General features: G+C 50.0%; 1 protein-coding gene and 1 non-coding gene across 2 annotated transcripts; one reads left to right on the forward strand and one right to left on the reverse strand.

Moving 5' to 3' along the window:
- The first annotated feature begins 3,106 nt into the window (after window positions 1–3,106).
- On the forward strand, window positions 3,107–3,931 carry RHOB (ras homolog family member B). Its single transcript, XM_007530130.3, has one exon. The coding sequence runs from the start codon at window positions 3,252–3,254 to the stop codon at window positions 3,840–3,842; it is 591 nt and encodes a 196-aa protein (XP_007530192.1). The 5' UTR covers window positions 3,107–3,251; the 3' UTR covers window positions 3,843–3,931.
- Window positions 3,932–9,662: 5,731 nt separating this feature from the next.
- Window positions 9,663–9,794, reverse strand: LOC132537915 (small nucleolar RNA SNORA66). The gene has a single exon (XR_009549325.1). It is a non-coding gene; the product is annotated as a small nucleolar RNA SNORA66 (small nucleolar RNA).
- Window positions 9,795–16,695: the final 6,901 nt, after the last annotated feature.

Consider the following 16,695-nt stretch of genomic DNA (forward strand, 5'->3'; position numbering starts at 1 on the left):
TGGTGTGCCTCTCTTCTCCATTTCTATCTCTGTATCTCTTACCCTCCAACCAGAGTAAAGAAAAAATGTAGCTGCAAGTGGTGAAGTCATGCAGCCATTGAGCCTCAGTGATAACCTTTGTGGCAAAGAAAAAGAACGTGTACACACACACACACACACACACACACACACACACACACACACACACATGCATATCCATGTGTATATGTACAAAATATTTCATGTCCATATATGCTATGCTAATGCATATATTTTCAGAGAAGACCTGTAAAGAGGACCGCCAGATGGCGCTAAAATCTAATGAACATACCAGTCTACTGTCTTGTCTCACTTCGGGGTGATTAACAGATTGGAAGGAAAAACCACTGGATTAAAAAAAAAAATAGAGGCGATAAATTAAGCTGAAAATTGGAGGTCAACTGATACCCGCCTTTTGTCTAGATGACTGTTTCTCTCACTGGTCTGGGCATCTGTCCTGCAATGAATCTACACATGAACAAAGTTAATCATGACAATGGTTCGCTCTCACAGACAGTGGATCTTGTCCTTACCTTTCAGTGGGACTGTACTGTAAAGGGTGAGGGTGGCTTGGGGGAGATGGCTGGCAAGCCCCCCACGTTGGGAAAGGTTTATCCTGTGGGTGAGGCAGTCTTTGAAGTAGCCAGTGACTACCCATGACAGAACTGGCTGCCAAACATGGCTTTGTTTCGTTTTGTTTGTCTTGGCGCATTTACCAGCTAAATATTTTTAGCAATGACTGAGAAACCAAGATTCTGCCTTAGAACACCTCCGATGACATGTCTGAGAGTCAGGAAATGAGAGAATCGAATCCCTTTTCCTGATGCTTTGTTTTTTGGTTTATATATAATATTACAAGGTACAAAGTTTCAGTTGTTTGGTATTTTCTCAATATTTGAGGCTTAAGGATGTAGCCAAGATTCCCAAGCTATATTAAGACCAAGGAAAGCAGTGTTAACAATACAGCTATAAAAGGTTTTGACTAAAAGAAGAAAAACCAGATAAGACTCCCCCCCCCCATAGGCTAACTGAAGAAGAAAGAAAGGGGTGGGGGCATGTTTTCAGTCTGAAACCCTAAATCAATGATCAGAACATCTTACTTTTTTTTTGTTTGTTTTCCCATGGGATTCTGCTGTGGAAACTAATTATTTACTTATTGACACTTCAGTTTTTTGTTTTTTTTTTCAGATCTGAAACAAACCAATCAAACCAAAATAAAAGCTGGGTAGGCACTGAAGTAGAATTCATCATCCATCGAGTGTGAAGGAAACATTTCTGCTCTTTTGGAGAGAAGGTCCTAAGAGAACAGGCTGACGCCACAGCACGAGTGACTTCTGGAGTGACATTAGAGAGACCCACGTGTCCACCTGTGAATTACCTTCAAGGAGTAAACACTTGGGCTCATTTGCAGCTGGCTGCACTGGCTTGGCTGAAGTTTGAGATAAGGAACCTGCAGACAATTCCACCTGAGTTCCCGAAGTTAATTCCTCCCAAGCCTTTCCGTCAGGCTTTGTGTTAGGAGTTCAAGTGCTGAGATAAGACAAAGCCCTGGCCCTCCAATAGCTTCCAGTCTTCCACAGGGAGACAGAGATACCAGGCAATCACTCCTCAAGACATGGTGGGGCTCACCTTTGCTGCAAGACCCATACCCCCCCTTCCCCCAAGGAGATTGCTGCAGGCCAATCATGGAGGCCAAACTGTGCCTTCAATCCTTTTCTATCAGGTGCAAACCCACGCGAACCACGCCCCTGTGCCTAGAATCTGTCCTGTTTCCCACCTTTAAAACTATTCCTCCTTGCTGGGAGACCCTCCCTGGTTCTCAACCTCCTCCGCCCAGTGACAGCAGCTGACTCAGAACCTTCTAGGTCAGTAGGTGTTAACTCCTGGAGGATTAGATAAACTGAGACTGGCGTGCGGCTGGAGGCTCATTTACAAGTAGGCCCCCAACTCCCACCCCGCTCACCTTGTCACCTGCCCAGTGGTGTGCGGGAAGAGGCTGGCTTCTCCCGAACCGTCTCCTGATACTTCATTCAGGCCGTTACCAGGCTCCCAATGCATCCAGCAAAGCTGGGCAGCCTGGTTCCCCAGGCAACTTCTCTTCCCAGGGCAAGTCAAGTTCTGTAAACCGCCCCGCCCCCCAACTTGCCTCTCTCACTGCCCCGTTTTTCTTTAATTTTTACCTGGGGGACCCACCTAGGGCAGCTCCAGGACAACTTGGGCGGGGTAGTGGTGGATGTGGGAGATGGGGTGGCCACTAGACCAAAGGCGGGGCTCCTTCTCAAAACGGGGTGGAAAGAAGCTGGGTTGCAAACAGGAGTGTAGCCGTGTGTGTTCACGTAAAAACAAAACCACCGCGAGGGACCGCCCCTCCCCCAGGCTCGACCACCCCTGCGAGCTGGCTGGGAACCGGGCAGCTTGGAGTGGCAGCAAGTCGCCACCAACCCCCCCCCGCCCCCATTCCACCCCCGTAAAGTGCCACCTCGCTCAGCACCGCTCGTCCAGGGCCCATTCGCTCCAGGCAGCCAACTCCCAGCCCCCAGTGTTTGCAGCGGCGGCACAGGCGGGAGCCCCCGCGCCGCCACAGCCCCGAAGCGCCCTCCGCCTCGCAGACTCCCCAGTCGCCGCCTCTCCCAGCCCCGCGGCTTCGGGCCGTCAATCAAGCTCCCCCGGCCCCGCCCCCGAGCCGTGGCGGGCGGCCAATCAGAGGCAAGCTCCGCAGCGATGAGCTCAGCCGGCTCGCTTCTCATTGGCTGGCTATATTAAGAAAGTGGCCGGACTCTTTAAATAGGGGGCGCTGGGGCTGCAGCCCGCATCTGCCACCGCAGTTCGGCTGGAGGCGAGCTCTGGGCCGTGCTTAGAGAGAGCGAGTGAGCGAGCAAGAGAGAGAGAGAGAGAGAGAGAGAGAGAGAGGGAGCGAGGCCTAGAGACACCGGGCGGCAAGGGGCCGCTGCTCCGGCCGCCGTGCGCGCACAAAGGCGCCGAGCCGGGGTCCGGGGCGAGAAGCTCGGCCGCCTTCGGGGAGCAGCGCGGGGCCTTCCAGGGCGCCCTATGCCCCCGCGCCCCCGCCGCCCCCGCCGCGGCAGCCCGAGCGCACCCAGAACGCGCGCCTCCGCGGGGCCCGGCCGCAGCTAGCGGGCCTCCCCCGGCCAGGGGCGAGCGGCCACCGCGACCCCCCCCCCCACCGCCCTCCCCGCCTCCCGCCCCTGCGACCCGGGCCCGGGCCGGGCGCGCTCATGGCGGCCATCCGCAAGAAGCTGGTGGTGGTGGGCGACGGCGCTTGCGGCAAGACGTGCCTGCTGATCGTGTTCAGCAAGGACGAGTTCCCCGAGGTGTACGTGCCCACCGTGTTCGAGAACTACGTGGCCGACATCGAGGTGGACGGCAAGCAGGTGGAGCTGGCGCTGTGGGACACGGCGGGCCAGGAGGACTACGACCGCCTGCGGCCGCTCTCCTACCCGGACACCGACGTGATCCTCATGTGCTTCTCGGTGGACAGCCCGGATTCGCTGGAGAACATCCCCGAGAAGTGGGTGCCCGAGGTGAAGCACTTCTGCCCCAACGTGCCCATCATCCTGGTGGCCAACAAGAAGGACCTGCGCAGCGACGAGCACGTCCGCACGGAGCTGGCGCGCATGAAGCAGGAGCCGGTGCGCACGGACGACGGGCGCGCCATGGCGGTGCGCATCCAGGCCTACGACTACCTCGAGTGCTCGGCCAAGACCAAGGAGGGCGTGCGCGAGGTCTTCGAGACGGCCACCCGCGCCGCGCTGCAGAAGCGCTACGGCTCCCAGAACGGCTGCATCAACTGCTGCAAGGTGCTATGAGGGCCGCGCCCGCCCCGCCGGCGCCCCCGCGAGGACCCCGCCGGGACTGCCTTCCGGCCAGGGCGCCCCGGGGACCCGCGCGGGACCAGGCCCCCGGGCGCCCCCCTCCGTGTCTGCGCGCCTCCCGGGCTGTGCGGCCCACCCGGGCGCCTCCCCCCCGCTCGCCGAGTGCCAAGGGTCCCCGCCCCCTCCCCCACCTCCCCCGGCGCCTGTTGGACGCGTGCGGGTGTGTGTGGATGGATGCTCGCCACCCCCTCCCCCGCCTGCCCGGGGTCCCCGGGGGGGGGGGGTGCGGCCGCGCCCCAGCCCGCGCCGCCCCTCGTCTGCGGGCGAGACCGCGGGGACTGCGGGAGGGGAGGGGACGGGAGGGCCGCGGAGGACGGGGGTGTGCCAGACTTCGAGATTTAAGGTTCTTTGGCGGAGGTAGGGTGGTGGAGATGTTTAATGGCGGCGGCGGTGGGGAGAGTCCCCCCCCCCCCACACACACTCCCCAGCCTTCCAGGTGGGAGCAGGACTTGGCCTTCCCGCCACCCCACCCCGGGGGAAGATATCTGTCACTGACTTGGGGCACCCGGGGGAAGATATCTGTCACTGACTTGGAGAGGACCGGTGTCCAGACTGGCGGCTCCCCGGGGCCGGCTCCTCCCCTCCCCTCCCCCCGGCCCGCCTTGCGCCAGCGATCCCCTTCCTGGCCACCGGCTGCAATGTGTGCTGCGGGTTGTTGTTTTTATTTTATTTTATTTTTCCTTTTTCCCAGAAGCGAACTCCGTGCCTGTCCTGCAAGTGAAAATGGTTCAGCCCAAGAAACTGACGCTATTTGATTTAAAGGCTAAAAGCTCGTTTTATTTTTATTTGAGTGGGGGGGGGGGTGCTCCTTTGCACTGTTTCATTGTGTGATGACACTTCATGCACTGGTCATTTGCAGAAGACAGTAGCCATTCTGACCACACTTGTACGCTGTAACCTCATTGATGTCTGAATTTTTTTTTTTTTTAATAACGATTGTGACTTAAACCCAGGTGAGAAAAGAAAAAAAAAGACAGAAACCACTAATTTTTGCGCTGTTTTCTTGAAAGTGGCAACACTGTTTTGTTTGTTTGTTTGTTTGTTTTTGCAAGTTTTTTTGTGCAGATGTGCACGCTATTCGAGAAAGGGCAGTATCAAGTCTTTAGGACCTATTTAAAAAAAAACCTTTTTTTATTTTGACTTCAAGGCAGTCTCTGAAGCTATGTGAAGTTTTCTCTGCATCTCTGTACAGAGAGTGAACCTGCCTCGGTCTCTCCTTCCTCCCTCCCTTTCTCCCCCACCCCACCCCCACCCCAGTGGTACTTCTACTAAATTGTTGTCTTGTTTTTCCATTTTTAAAATAAACTGACAAATGATAAAGTGGTGAGCTTATGATGTTTACATAAAAGTTCTATAAGCTGTGTATACAGTTTTTTATGTAAAATATTAAAAAGACTATGATGATGACATTTATAAAATGGCTCCTGTGGTTTATATTGTGTTAAAAAAAAAACCGTTTGTGAATTTGGGACAAGGGATAGGCCAGACCCTGACACGGGTCACTGACTCAAGTTTCCCTTGGAGTATTGAACACAAGGGATGGTTGGGGATGGGTGGGGAGTGCGGCTTTGGGAGACTTGATTGCTAATGCCCCAGCAGAAGATGAGTGGGTTACCAGCACCCTGGTTCCCAAATCTTACCTCATGAGGTGTACCCTTTCTGTGTGAGGAGAACACCTGTGTGAGTCAGTTATGGGGTCCTTGCTTTCCAGTCTCTGAAACTTGCGTCTGTTAGATGTAGATGATGATGATTATTATTATTACATGGTTTATTGCCTCTGGGGTCAGGAGCCTGGTTGCAGGGTTCCCTTCACACAGCATCCTATTAGACTGTAGGTTAGTGTTTGGGGTCAGGGGGTGTGGAGGGGTTTGGAGCTACTGAGTGGAAATGAAGAAGGAGCCAAATGAGAAACAGCTTCTCCTCTGAAACTTGCATTTAAACGTGTCTCCTGGGAAGGCCCCCAGCCTGCTGGATCCTGCATCCCGCTTCTCCGGTGGCAGGTAGAGAGAGCTGGCTTAGCCAGCTAACCTGGGAGATTTAATGGCGGCTCTAGTTTCAGACTGGGGGCTGCAGCGCGGGGCCTCCTGGCAGACCTGTACTTGGCGTTCACATGACCGTCCTGCTGTGGGGCAGGCTGGCCCCAACCGGCCAGCTCGCAGCAGCAGCAGCAGCAACTCCTAGGGAAAGTAGCCATTGCCAGCCTCTAGGGCTGCCCGAGTGTGGTTTAGTTTGGGGCGGCCCCACTTGCTGGCTTCCCAGTGCTTTTAGCTCTTTCTCCTCTCCCCCACACAGCCCCAGGCCCAGAGAAGGTGCCTTTTGAAGTTGGCTTTAAAGCTGGAGGCTTCTGTTTCCCTCTCTTTCCCCAGACTCCCAGGGGCTTTTGTGAAATGGAAAATCTTGGGTGGTGACCTTTCACCCACTTAAACAGGGCCTCCAGCTCAGCCAGGCCTGTCGGCCCCAGAGAGCTGGAGGGTGGGACTGCCAGAGCATTTTCAGGGGAGGGGGGGGCAGTGTCTACCCAGAGCCTACTTTCCCCTTCTTCCTTTTAAAGACAAAGCTTCCCATTGAAGCTCCTCTCCCTAACACACACACACACACACACACAAGCTTTTGGATACCAGAGTGGGGTACAGGGCTCAAACTTGGGCTAAATGCAGCCAGCCAAGACCCTAGAGGTGCAGCTCCCCTCTGCCCCCAAAAGGTCCTTTTCTGGGTTCATCTAGCTGTCTGGGATTCCCCCCCCATTCTTTTCACTTTAATATTTTGAGGAGACAGCAACCCCAGTGACGCATGGCAGCCTGGCTTCTGCTGGTTTTAAGACGCAGGGCATTTAGTGATCCTGCTGGAACACACTCTTCTTGCTGCATTGGGATCCGACTGGAAAATAGGGGGGTTTGCTGGAGGCTGGAAAATCAATTAGGAAAACGAGGTAAAACATCTGGCCTTACTCTTAGGATATGATAATTCATTTTGCACACTGGAAATAAAAGTGCTGAGTCCATTCCGCTGCCTGTTGAAGTTTTTTTTTTTTTTTTTTTTTTTTTGGGAAGGGGGGAGATAGTGAGGTGTCTCATTGATCCTAAACATTTTAGAGCAAGGGGGCATTGGCTTCTTGCTTAGTCTTAATTGTAAATCAGCCTGGACTGTATTTCTAAGGCTTTTTTTTTTTTTTTTTTTTTTGTATGTGTTTTGGCATATGGAGAAAGGTAGCTTTCAAACTTCAGTGAGCCTGAGAATCACATGGAGGTCTGGGTACAGTGCAGACTGAGACCAGCCCTCAGAGTTACTCATCTATAATAATAGTCCTGGAAGTTTCCATTTCCAACCGTTTTTTTAAACTAATTAATTAATTTGATAGGACAGAAAGAAATTGAGACCAGGAGAGGGAAAGAAGGAAAGAGACAGAGACCTGCAGCCCTGCCTCACCACTCCTGAGTCTTCCTCCCCCACAGGTGGGGACTGGTGGGCTTGAACTTGGGTCCTTGTGTGTTGTAATGTATGTGCTCAACCAGGTGCATCACCCGGTTCCTTCCAACACGCTTCTAAGCGATGCTCGTACCAGCAGCCTGGGCAACCACACTTTTGAGAACCACTGGGCTTAACAGGAGCAGCCTAGTTAGTGTTCAGATGAACAAGGTGTCTCTAGGAAGGTGGCTGGACTTCTTCAGACTTGAGGTGCTGGGGCCTGAAATCTTGACTCACTAGCCCTGGGAATCCCAAGCTTTCAGAGAACTTTCCTTCTAGAATGAACTCCATGTCCCCACGTTCTTGAGTCAAGGGTCAAGTGGGGGGGGGGGTTGAATGCTCTTCTCCAGACATATTTCTACCTTGTCCTTCACAGTGCAGCAACACTCCAGGTCTCCTGCCTTGGCACCTGCTTCTTCTGCCTTGCTAATCCAGGGGCTCTTCCAGATGCAAATGGGACACAGTTCTTCCCTACTGGGCCATCTTGAATGCAGATGCTCAGATGACATCATTAGGCTCAGAGCACAACTGGAGCCCAGGGGATGTTGGGGAGGGTGTCGCGGAAGAGAAGACATCTGAACTGGGTCTGAAGGTAAGAGTGGGTGTTCTCTAGCTAGAAGGTAAGATTCCCCCAGCCCCCCACCCCCAGAGCACTACTCAGCTCTGGTTTATGGTGGTATGGGGGATGGAACCTGGAACTTTGGAGCCTCAGGCATGAGAGTCTATTTGCATAGCCATTATGCTGTCTCCCCACTCTGGAGATAGGACTTTTTGATACAGCTGGCTCACCAGATCCATGGGTCACATTTTAGGAATCAGCTATCTGTGAATGGAAAACACACTTTGTCAGTGTCATCAGTCCCTGTGCAATGCAGTCTAACAACTATTTACATGCTGTTTGCATTGCGTTTGATAGTTAAATAGGAGGATACATGTAGGGGACATGCAAATACTCATGCCATTTTGTAGAAAGGACTTGAGCATCCGGGAACTTGGTATCAGCAGGAGTCCATGAGTAGGAGGTAGGGTTGCATTGCTATGGGGCCTGACCCTTTGGAAGGACAAAGCTGCCTTGGGTGAGAACTGCTTCTACTTTGATCTCCTCTGGCATACATTCCTTCAGGCAGGAAAAGTGGTGTTCCCCAGTCAAGTCAAACACAGCCTCTCCCGTCTCTTCCCTGGGCACATTCTCAGGCGAGAAGACAAGGCTGGCAATGATGGTACCATTGTCTTTTCTGTGCCTTCCAGGGCTACGGGGTGCACACAAGGGCCAGCTTTGTGCAAACCATGTTTCTGGGAAACACACAGCCTGGCTTCAAGGAGGTGGTGACAGTATTACAAAGGGACCTTCTATCCAGCCTGTTGGGGACCCCGTTTTACCACTGGACACTTAACTTGTTTCAGATCTCAGCACCTCCCTCCTGGCCTGGCCCGATTTACCCCTTCCTTTTTATGCTTTTATTTATTTCCCTTTCTCTTACTTGATGGGACAGAGAGAGACCGAGAGGAAGAGATGGAGAAAGTGAGACACGTGTACCCCTGTTTTACCACTTGTGAAGCTTACCCCCTGGGTCCTTGTGCAGGTGTGCCACTGCCCAGTCCCTGTTCATGTGTTCATAGCAATGGCTATGTACTATTTCCAAGGGACTCTGTGCCTTGCCCTGTGCTAGGAGCCTGGGATCCAGTAGACAGAGAGGCAGGCGTGACCTCTTTCCTCTTAAGACTTTAGTCTACTAGTATGTCTGAACCAGCAGTGCTGATGAAGAGGGTCAGGATGGCCTTAGCTAGTATATACCAACTATGTGCCAGGTACTATTCGAAAGTCCTTTCTCAGAGTCAGTTTATTTATTCTCTGTTTCAGTTTCTTGTTGTTGCCTACTAGCTTATCCCCAAACGTAGAGACTTAACTGTATTCATTAGTTCACAGTCTTGCTCAGTCAGGAGCCCAGGCACACCTTAGCTGAGTTGCTTGGCTCTGAGTCTCTTAAAAGCACAACCATGGTGTTGTCTGGGACTGTGTTTATCTCAAGGGTTGACTGGGGAAGGATCCACTCCTCAGGCTGCTGGCAAGATCTGGTCCTTCCCCTCCCCTGAAGCTGAGTCAACCTTGCCTCAGTTTATATCTCCAAAGGTAGCATCACTGAAGGTATCCTGCCCTGAAGATCTAGAGGTAGATTCTGTTTTCCTCATTTACCGATAAGGAAACGTGTGGTTCTTATGTCCATAAGAACCACAGAGAAGTCGAGCAACTTCTTCCTCTCTCTCCTCTCTCTCCCTCCTTGTCTGTCAGCACGAGGAAGCATAGCACGGGCCACCTCAGCATCCTCTGAGGCTAGTGCACATCCATCAGTGATGCCAGCAAACCAGGTTCCTTCCCCTCACTTCTGCAGCATCATGAAGACTTAATGGTTGAGTTTGTACTAAGCAACATTCCTGGCCACAAAATGCATGTGGACTTGAATCTAGGCAATTTGACTCCAGATGGTGGGGGAATGATTTGAGAAAAGTCACCCTCACTGCAGTGTGTAGGGTGTATGTTTACTGGTGGGGGTAGGGAAGAGGCAGGATCACCCTGGTGCAGGCAGAGATGGGGAAGAAATGGCAGTTAGAAAGAAAGACATTCATTTGGCAGGAGGTGTGCGCCAGGTGGTGACACACCCAGTTGAACGCACATGTTACAATGTGCAAGGACCAGGGCTTCAGCCCCAGGACCCCACCTTGCAGGGGGAAAGCTTTGCAGGTGATGAGGCAGTGCTGCAGGTGTCTCTCTTCCTCTCTATCTCCTTCTTCACAATCTCTGACTGTCTCAGTCCAATAAATAAACAAATAAAAAAATGATAATGAAATTTTCTTAAAAGGGGGGCAGGAAGTGTGGGAATCTGAGGGGGAGACACCATAGTGACACCCCTGTCTCCCTTAGGACTTTAGCCTGGGTGAGTTTGAGCACACTGATGCCATCATTTGAGCTAAGAACAGGAAGAAGATGAGCACTGGTGGAGGGCACTAGGAGGGTTCCTTCTGGCTTGAGTTGAGTGTTGCTTTGGGTTTTCTTGATACTGAGTTTATGGGAGCTTTGGAAATGACCATGGTTCTGTTTCTCATCCTCCTGACCTTCCTTCCCCTCCACAGTCTCTATGCTCTCTGTTTGTGGAGTTAGGCTCGCCTGTCTTATTCAAGCCATGAGCAAGAACCACATCTGGAAGAGTGAAAGGACTCTCTTCTGAAAGGAAGAAGTAAATTCTGGGGCAGGAAGTGAGGTCTTTGCAAATGAATCTTAGGTAACAGGGAAGGGGGAGTGAGTTACTTCCTCTCTCTGAGGATGGCGAGTTGAACATACCACTGGGTGATGGTGAAGTGTGGGGAGGGGACAAAACTGTTTTATGTGGGTGGACAAAGATCCTATGAGCTCAAAGAGAAACCATACTCAGTGGTTGGTTATAAGATACACCTTGTAGATTAATTAATTCCTTTCTTTTCTCCCCCCCAATCATTTTAGTGTGTATATGTGTGTGTGTATGGGGGGGGGCGTTAATGGTTCACAGTACAGTTGTTGACAGCTGTGTTAGTTTCTCACCTTCCTGTGGTAGGTGTCTGCAAAACACTCTCACCCATGATTTTGGCTGAGTCTTTTGTAATCTTCAAGTTTTCCTAGGGGTTCTATCCTGACTTCTGTTGGTGAGAGTGAAGGGCAAGATACTGTCTGTATCCTCTGAGATGGAGAAGAGGGCAAGAACCAAGGGCAACACCTTGGAGGGTTCCTCCTTGGTGGTTTCAGCTGGGCTCAGAGCCAGTGCCCCCAGGAGAAAGGCATTCTGGGATGAGAGCTGTGGTTGTAATGCTCGGCTACACCAGTTCACATAGAATTGCTTCCTCATTGCCAGCCACAAGTCAGGACGTCCACATGACACTGCCTGGCCCACAGTTGGATGGTCCTGTGGGCACCACTAGGGTCCTGGTGGCAACTGAAGCCTTGAAGAAGTGATGAGATGACCCAGAGCAAGAGGAGGCTGCAAGAGACGTTATGAGCTCCATGATGACCATGGCAGCTGCCAGTCCCTGTTTAGGTACCAATATGCTGGGCTAGCTTCACAGGCAAGAGACAGACAAACAGGGACTCATGGCTGAGTGGGACGCAGTTCAATCTTTATTGATGAGTGGGGATGCAGTGCAATCAATCTAATCTCTCATCACTAGAAAATCCTGTCCTTTATATCTCCTGAGGTGGAAGTGTCAGGTCGGAAGAGGAAGTACGTAGGATGGGGGTGGGGAGAAGGAAAAAGCTCCAGCACTGGAAGTATCAAGCTTGCATCTAACCAGTGGGGATTAAACCAATGCCCTGTAGGTAGGGCAGGTCTCAGGTAAAGCAGTGATTATGTAAATAGACCACAGGAGTAAGCAATGCAAGCGAACCTAATGTGATGATCAAAACAGAAGGGGTCTTAGAAGCAGAATTAGAAGCAAACCAACAGGTGGCCATGTCTGCTCCTTCTCTGCTGTGCTCTGAGTGTCCACTGTGGTACTGGGCGCATCCTGGACCTCAGTGAGGAGGAGGAGTGTGAAAGAATCAGCGAAAGGAAGGACTGAAATTTACAGGGCATCAGCTCCTAAGAGACGGAAGGAAATGACAAAGATTCAAAGCAACTGTTGAGGATGACTACAGATAGTTGAATTAAAGAATGCCTATGATACAGCTCCTACTCTCTCTCTCTTTCTTTTAAAGAGCTGAATAGTATTCCACCATGTTTATATGTCATCCCCCACCCCCATCCCTTTTGTCTTAGTCTTCATCTCACGGAGCACTGCTCACCTCTGGTTTATGGTAGTGTTAGGGATTGAACCTAGGACTTTGGAGCCTGAGGCATGAATACATATATATATATATATATCCATTATTCTATCTGTTCAGTTTGCCATATCTTCTTTAAAGTCTCTAGCTATGAATTCATCTGATAGAGACAGAGAGAAATTGAGAGGGAAGATAGGGATTGGGCATTGGTGAGGAAATAAACAGAGACACCTGCAGCACTGCTTATGAAGCTTCCCCTCTGTGGGAATTGGGGACCAGAGACTTGAACCTGGGTTCCTGTGCATGGTAACATATGCGTTCAACCAGGTGTACCACTGCCCAACCCTTTCTGTCATGTTTTCTTTGTCTTCTCATCAGTCAGGGATATTTGGGTTATTTTCATGTCTTGATCATTATAAATGATCCCAGTGATAAATGTCCCAGTGAACGTACAGTGCTTAGACCATTTGTGTGTGAGTTTTTTTCATGGTTTTTGGGTAGAGACCCAGGAGACAAATTCTTTATATTTTTTTAAACATCTGCAAACAGTCTCTCATAGTGACTGTGCCAACTTGAATTCCCACCACTGGCATCCAAAATTTCCCTTCCCCTCATGCCCTCACCTACACTTGTTTCTTATCTCCTTGATAACAGTCATTTTGACAGGAATGAGTTGAAATGTTTCATGAGCTTGCAATAACATGGCTGGGCCTGGGGGGCATTTTGCTAAGTGAAGTAAGTCAGCCGGACAAGGCAAATATGAAGTGACTTCACTCAAGTGGGGTTTAAATAGCAAAGCAAACAAAACACAGAAAGCGATGCAGAAAATGGTTTGGTGGCTACCATAGGGGACCGTGGGGACAGATGAAACAGGCAAAGGGGGCCACTTCTATAGTGGCAAATGGCAACTAGACTTTCTTTTGTTCTTTATTTTTTATTTGTATTTAATAATTGATCACAAGACTGTAAGATGACAGTGTCTAGCTCCACACCACACCCAGCACAGAATTCTGTGTCCTCACTCTCCTAGCTCCCAAAGATCACTATCAGAGTTCTCACAAGTCTTAGAAACAGTTAGCTTGTTTGCTGTGTGTGTGTGTGTGTGTGTGTGTGTGTGTGTGTGTGTGTGTAAGTTAATGTGTATCAGGTTTCTAGATTTCACATATGAGTGAAACCAGTCTTTTATATCTACTGATTTTGCCAAGCATTCTCTCCTCTAGTTCCATCCATTTTGTTTGAAGGACACAATGTCATCCTTTTTGGATTGTATAATAGTATTCCATAGAGTATACATTCCCTAACTTATTTTTTTAAATTTATTTATTTAAGAAAGGAGACATTAACAAAAACAAGACCGTAGGATAGGAGGGGTACAACTCCACACAATTCCCACCACCCGATCTCCATATCCCATCCCCTTCCCTGATAGCTTTCCCTTTCTCTATCCCTCTGGGAGTATGGACCCAGGAGGTTCCGGATGCCAGCATGATGCTGACCAGATTCCCTAACTTCTTTAGCCAGTCAACCATTGATGGATATTTAGGCTGCTTCCACTCTTTGGTTATTGTGAATAATGAAGCTATGAACATAGGGGCGCATATGTCTCTTCAAAGTGCAGCTAGACTTTCAATACTGACCACAGTGACATATGTAGATGTTGGCTTATAGTGTGATGTCTCTGAAACTTCTCTAGTGTCCTAAGCCAGGATTGCTTTGAGAAACAAAAAATAGACAGACCAGGCTGCTTGGAAGGTCCAGTAGTCTTACTTGCTGGGGAAAAAGAAAGCAGGCAAAGTCAGTGTTTTCTCTTGAGCTTTGTACAACATAGCAGTGAGAAGGAACTGGCTGTCTTCATTGTGGAAGCTGAGTCCCAGGAAGTTAAGAAAGGGTTCCTTTAAGGCCAGGCTCCAGGCACCCACTAGAGCAACAGCTCTTGCTTTTTCTGAACCCCACCCTAGCAGAAATGACAATGTGCTCCCACCAAAGGAGGTTCCCTCCAGGAAAGTCCCCTGTTGCCCTGGGATGAGCAGGCTGCAAGTCACCCCCGTACCCCCACGGCAGGGGCACTAGGTGGGAGGGAGTTCATGTTCTCCACTTCTGCTGTTGTTGTTGTATTCTGAGATTCAAGTGCCAGGGAGCTGGGTATTTTCAGATTCTGGGTTGGCAGCTTGGCATGACTGGCCCATGTTTTTCACTTGAGAAATAACCCCCTTGGAAGTGCAGTTTTAAGCTGTGGGACCAGGCCTTGGGGCTTCTGTGACTTCTTGTGACTGCTGTCCTCTGGCTGTCATTAGAGTCCAGTTTTCATCTCCCTTGACTACTGAAAAGGGGGAGTAGGAAATGGCTGCAAGAAGCAGGTTTCTCACCACTTTGTTAATGATTGATTTCATTTGATTCCAGAACTTGTTTGACCTTTGAATAAACAATTGAAACCTTCTGGAGATACCTACCAGGAATGCAGGAATGCACTGGCTGTCTAATGCTTAGAGAGAGGTGGGCTCTGGCAGAATAAAATGAATTATTTATACGAGTGCTAAAAAGAAAAAAGAAAAGCCGGTTACTTGTAAAATACACACTCTTCAGTAATGGCCAAATATGGGAACATGTGTTATCTGGTTCCACAGCCAGGCGGCCCCTGTAAATGGGGCAATCTACCCATTGTCCCCTTCCTCTCAGCTGTGCAATCTCACAGCTCCAGAGCTCCCAGTCCAGAGTGCCAGCCGGTCCAAGTGATCCTGAGTAAAGGCCCAAGCTGATACTGACGTATTGGGTTGTTGGGAAAGTCATGACGCGTTTTTTGCATAGAAAAACATAGAAAACTACCTCAGGACTTTTCCGACAGCCCTATCAACTCAGCAGCCTGGGTTCTCAGAAGCTGTGTTTACCTAGCTATGCCGCAGGGAGCAGTGGCCAACATTTTTTTTACATCATAGGTAATGCTAAAAGTGGCCAACATTTTTTTTTTTTTTACGTCATAGGTAATGCTAAAAGTTCCAGATGGTATAGTCAGTCACCTGTCAAATTGAAAGCACAAATAAAGATGAAATGTGAGGACAGCACCACCAGCCCAGATGGAAAGATTGCTAGCGGGGCTTCCAATACCAAGGGTTCTCCAGCAGCTGATGGGATGGGGCTGCCTTCCATCTAGATGGGCCAGCTAGTGAACAGCCTCACCTTTAACAAAGGACATTTGGAAGGGGTGGCACCATGATGGGGGGGCATGCAAGGAGACCCCAGAACCAACATCAGGTGGTTCCCATGGACACACACTGTGTTGTGAGCCCTGTCACTCTCAGCTGGGTGTCAGACTCTTCTGTGAGCGTCCACTGCGGCTCATGGGGCTTGTCAGGGGCCTCTGGAGAGAAGGTCAGGAGGACATCACTGAGGGTTATGCCCCCCCACTCTGTCAGAGTGACCCAGCCTTCCCTTGGGGGGCAGCTAGAATGCACAGGGAGACCATCAGGGTCTCCAGGTAAAAGGCCCGAACTCTGACTCCCACTGCCTGCATTCTTGGTCCATCTCCTTTGAGTCCCTTCTGCCTTCGGTTCTCCACTTGTAGAATGGAAATCATTTTGGAGATTAAACAAGATCAAACCAAGTGCTTGGCACGGAGCCCAGCTCCTTCGAAGTCCTCAATAAATCTTGATCACCTTCCCTCAAGTGGCTTCATCTGAAGCCCAAGCTAGAAGTGGAATACATTTTTGTTGGATAAATGAGGGGAATCATAACAACTCTTTTGTTTATCATAGTTTCTTTCTTTCTTTTATTTTATTTTCAACAGCAAGCTTTCTAGGGCATCACACACATTCATTAATAACTATTTATAACTTAAAAATTTTTATTAGCTTTATTTATTGGATAGAGACAACCAGAAATCAAGAGGGAGGGGGGATAGAGAAGGAGAGAGACAGAGAGACACCTGCAGCCCTGCTTCACCACTTACAAAGCTTTCCCCCTTGCAGGTGGGGACCAGGGGCTCAAACTCAGGTCCTTGTACATTGTAACGTGTGCTCAACCAGGTGTGCCACCACCCAGCCCCTAAATATTTATAATTTGTTATTAATAGTATGTTACGAGATTGTAAGATGACAGTGTCTAAGTTCACACCACACCCACCACCAAAGCTCTACAACCCCATCTCCCACCTTCCAAAGAGAACCACCACAGTGCTCACAAGTCTTAGAAACAGTTTGCTCACTTCTTTTTTTTTTTTTAAATTCAAGTTCATGTGTATCCTATCTCTGTATCCACATATAAGACATACTCATTTTTAAAAAAATTAGAGATAAAGAGAGAAAAACAGATACCAGAGCACTGCTCAATTCCTTCTGGCTTATGCTGGTGCTGGGAATTGAACCTGGGGCCTAGGAGCCTCAGGCAGGAAATCTTTTTGAATCAACATACACTCATTTTTGCAACCCCAGTGTCCAGCTCAGGGCGGGGCACTCGACTGGTGCATCCTGGTTTCTAAGTGACTGAAAAGCAGCTTGAGGTCAGAGGGGCTCTGGTCAGCTAGAGATGGCCAAGACTATGATG

Source organism: Erinaceus europaeus, chromosome 3 (genome assembly GCF_950295315.1).
Source record: "Erinaceus europaeus chromosome 3, mEriEur2.1, whole genome shotgun sequence".
NCBI lineage: Eukaryota > Metazoa > Chordata > Mammalia > Eulipotyphla > Erinaceidae > Erinaceus > Erinaceus europaeus.

What these genes read in the sequence shown, in the direction of transcription:
- RHOB (XM_007530130.3), top strand. Translation starts at nt 3,252, where the DNA reads ATGGCGGCCATCCGCAAGAAGCTGGTGGTGGTGGGCGACGGCGCTTGC.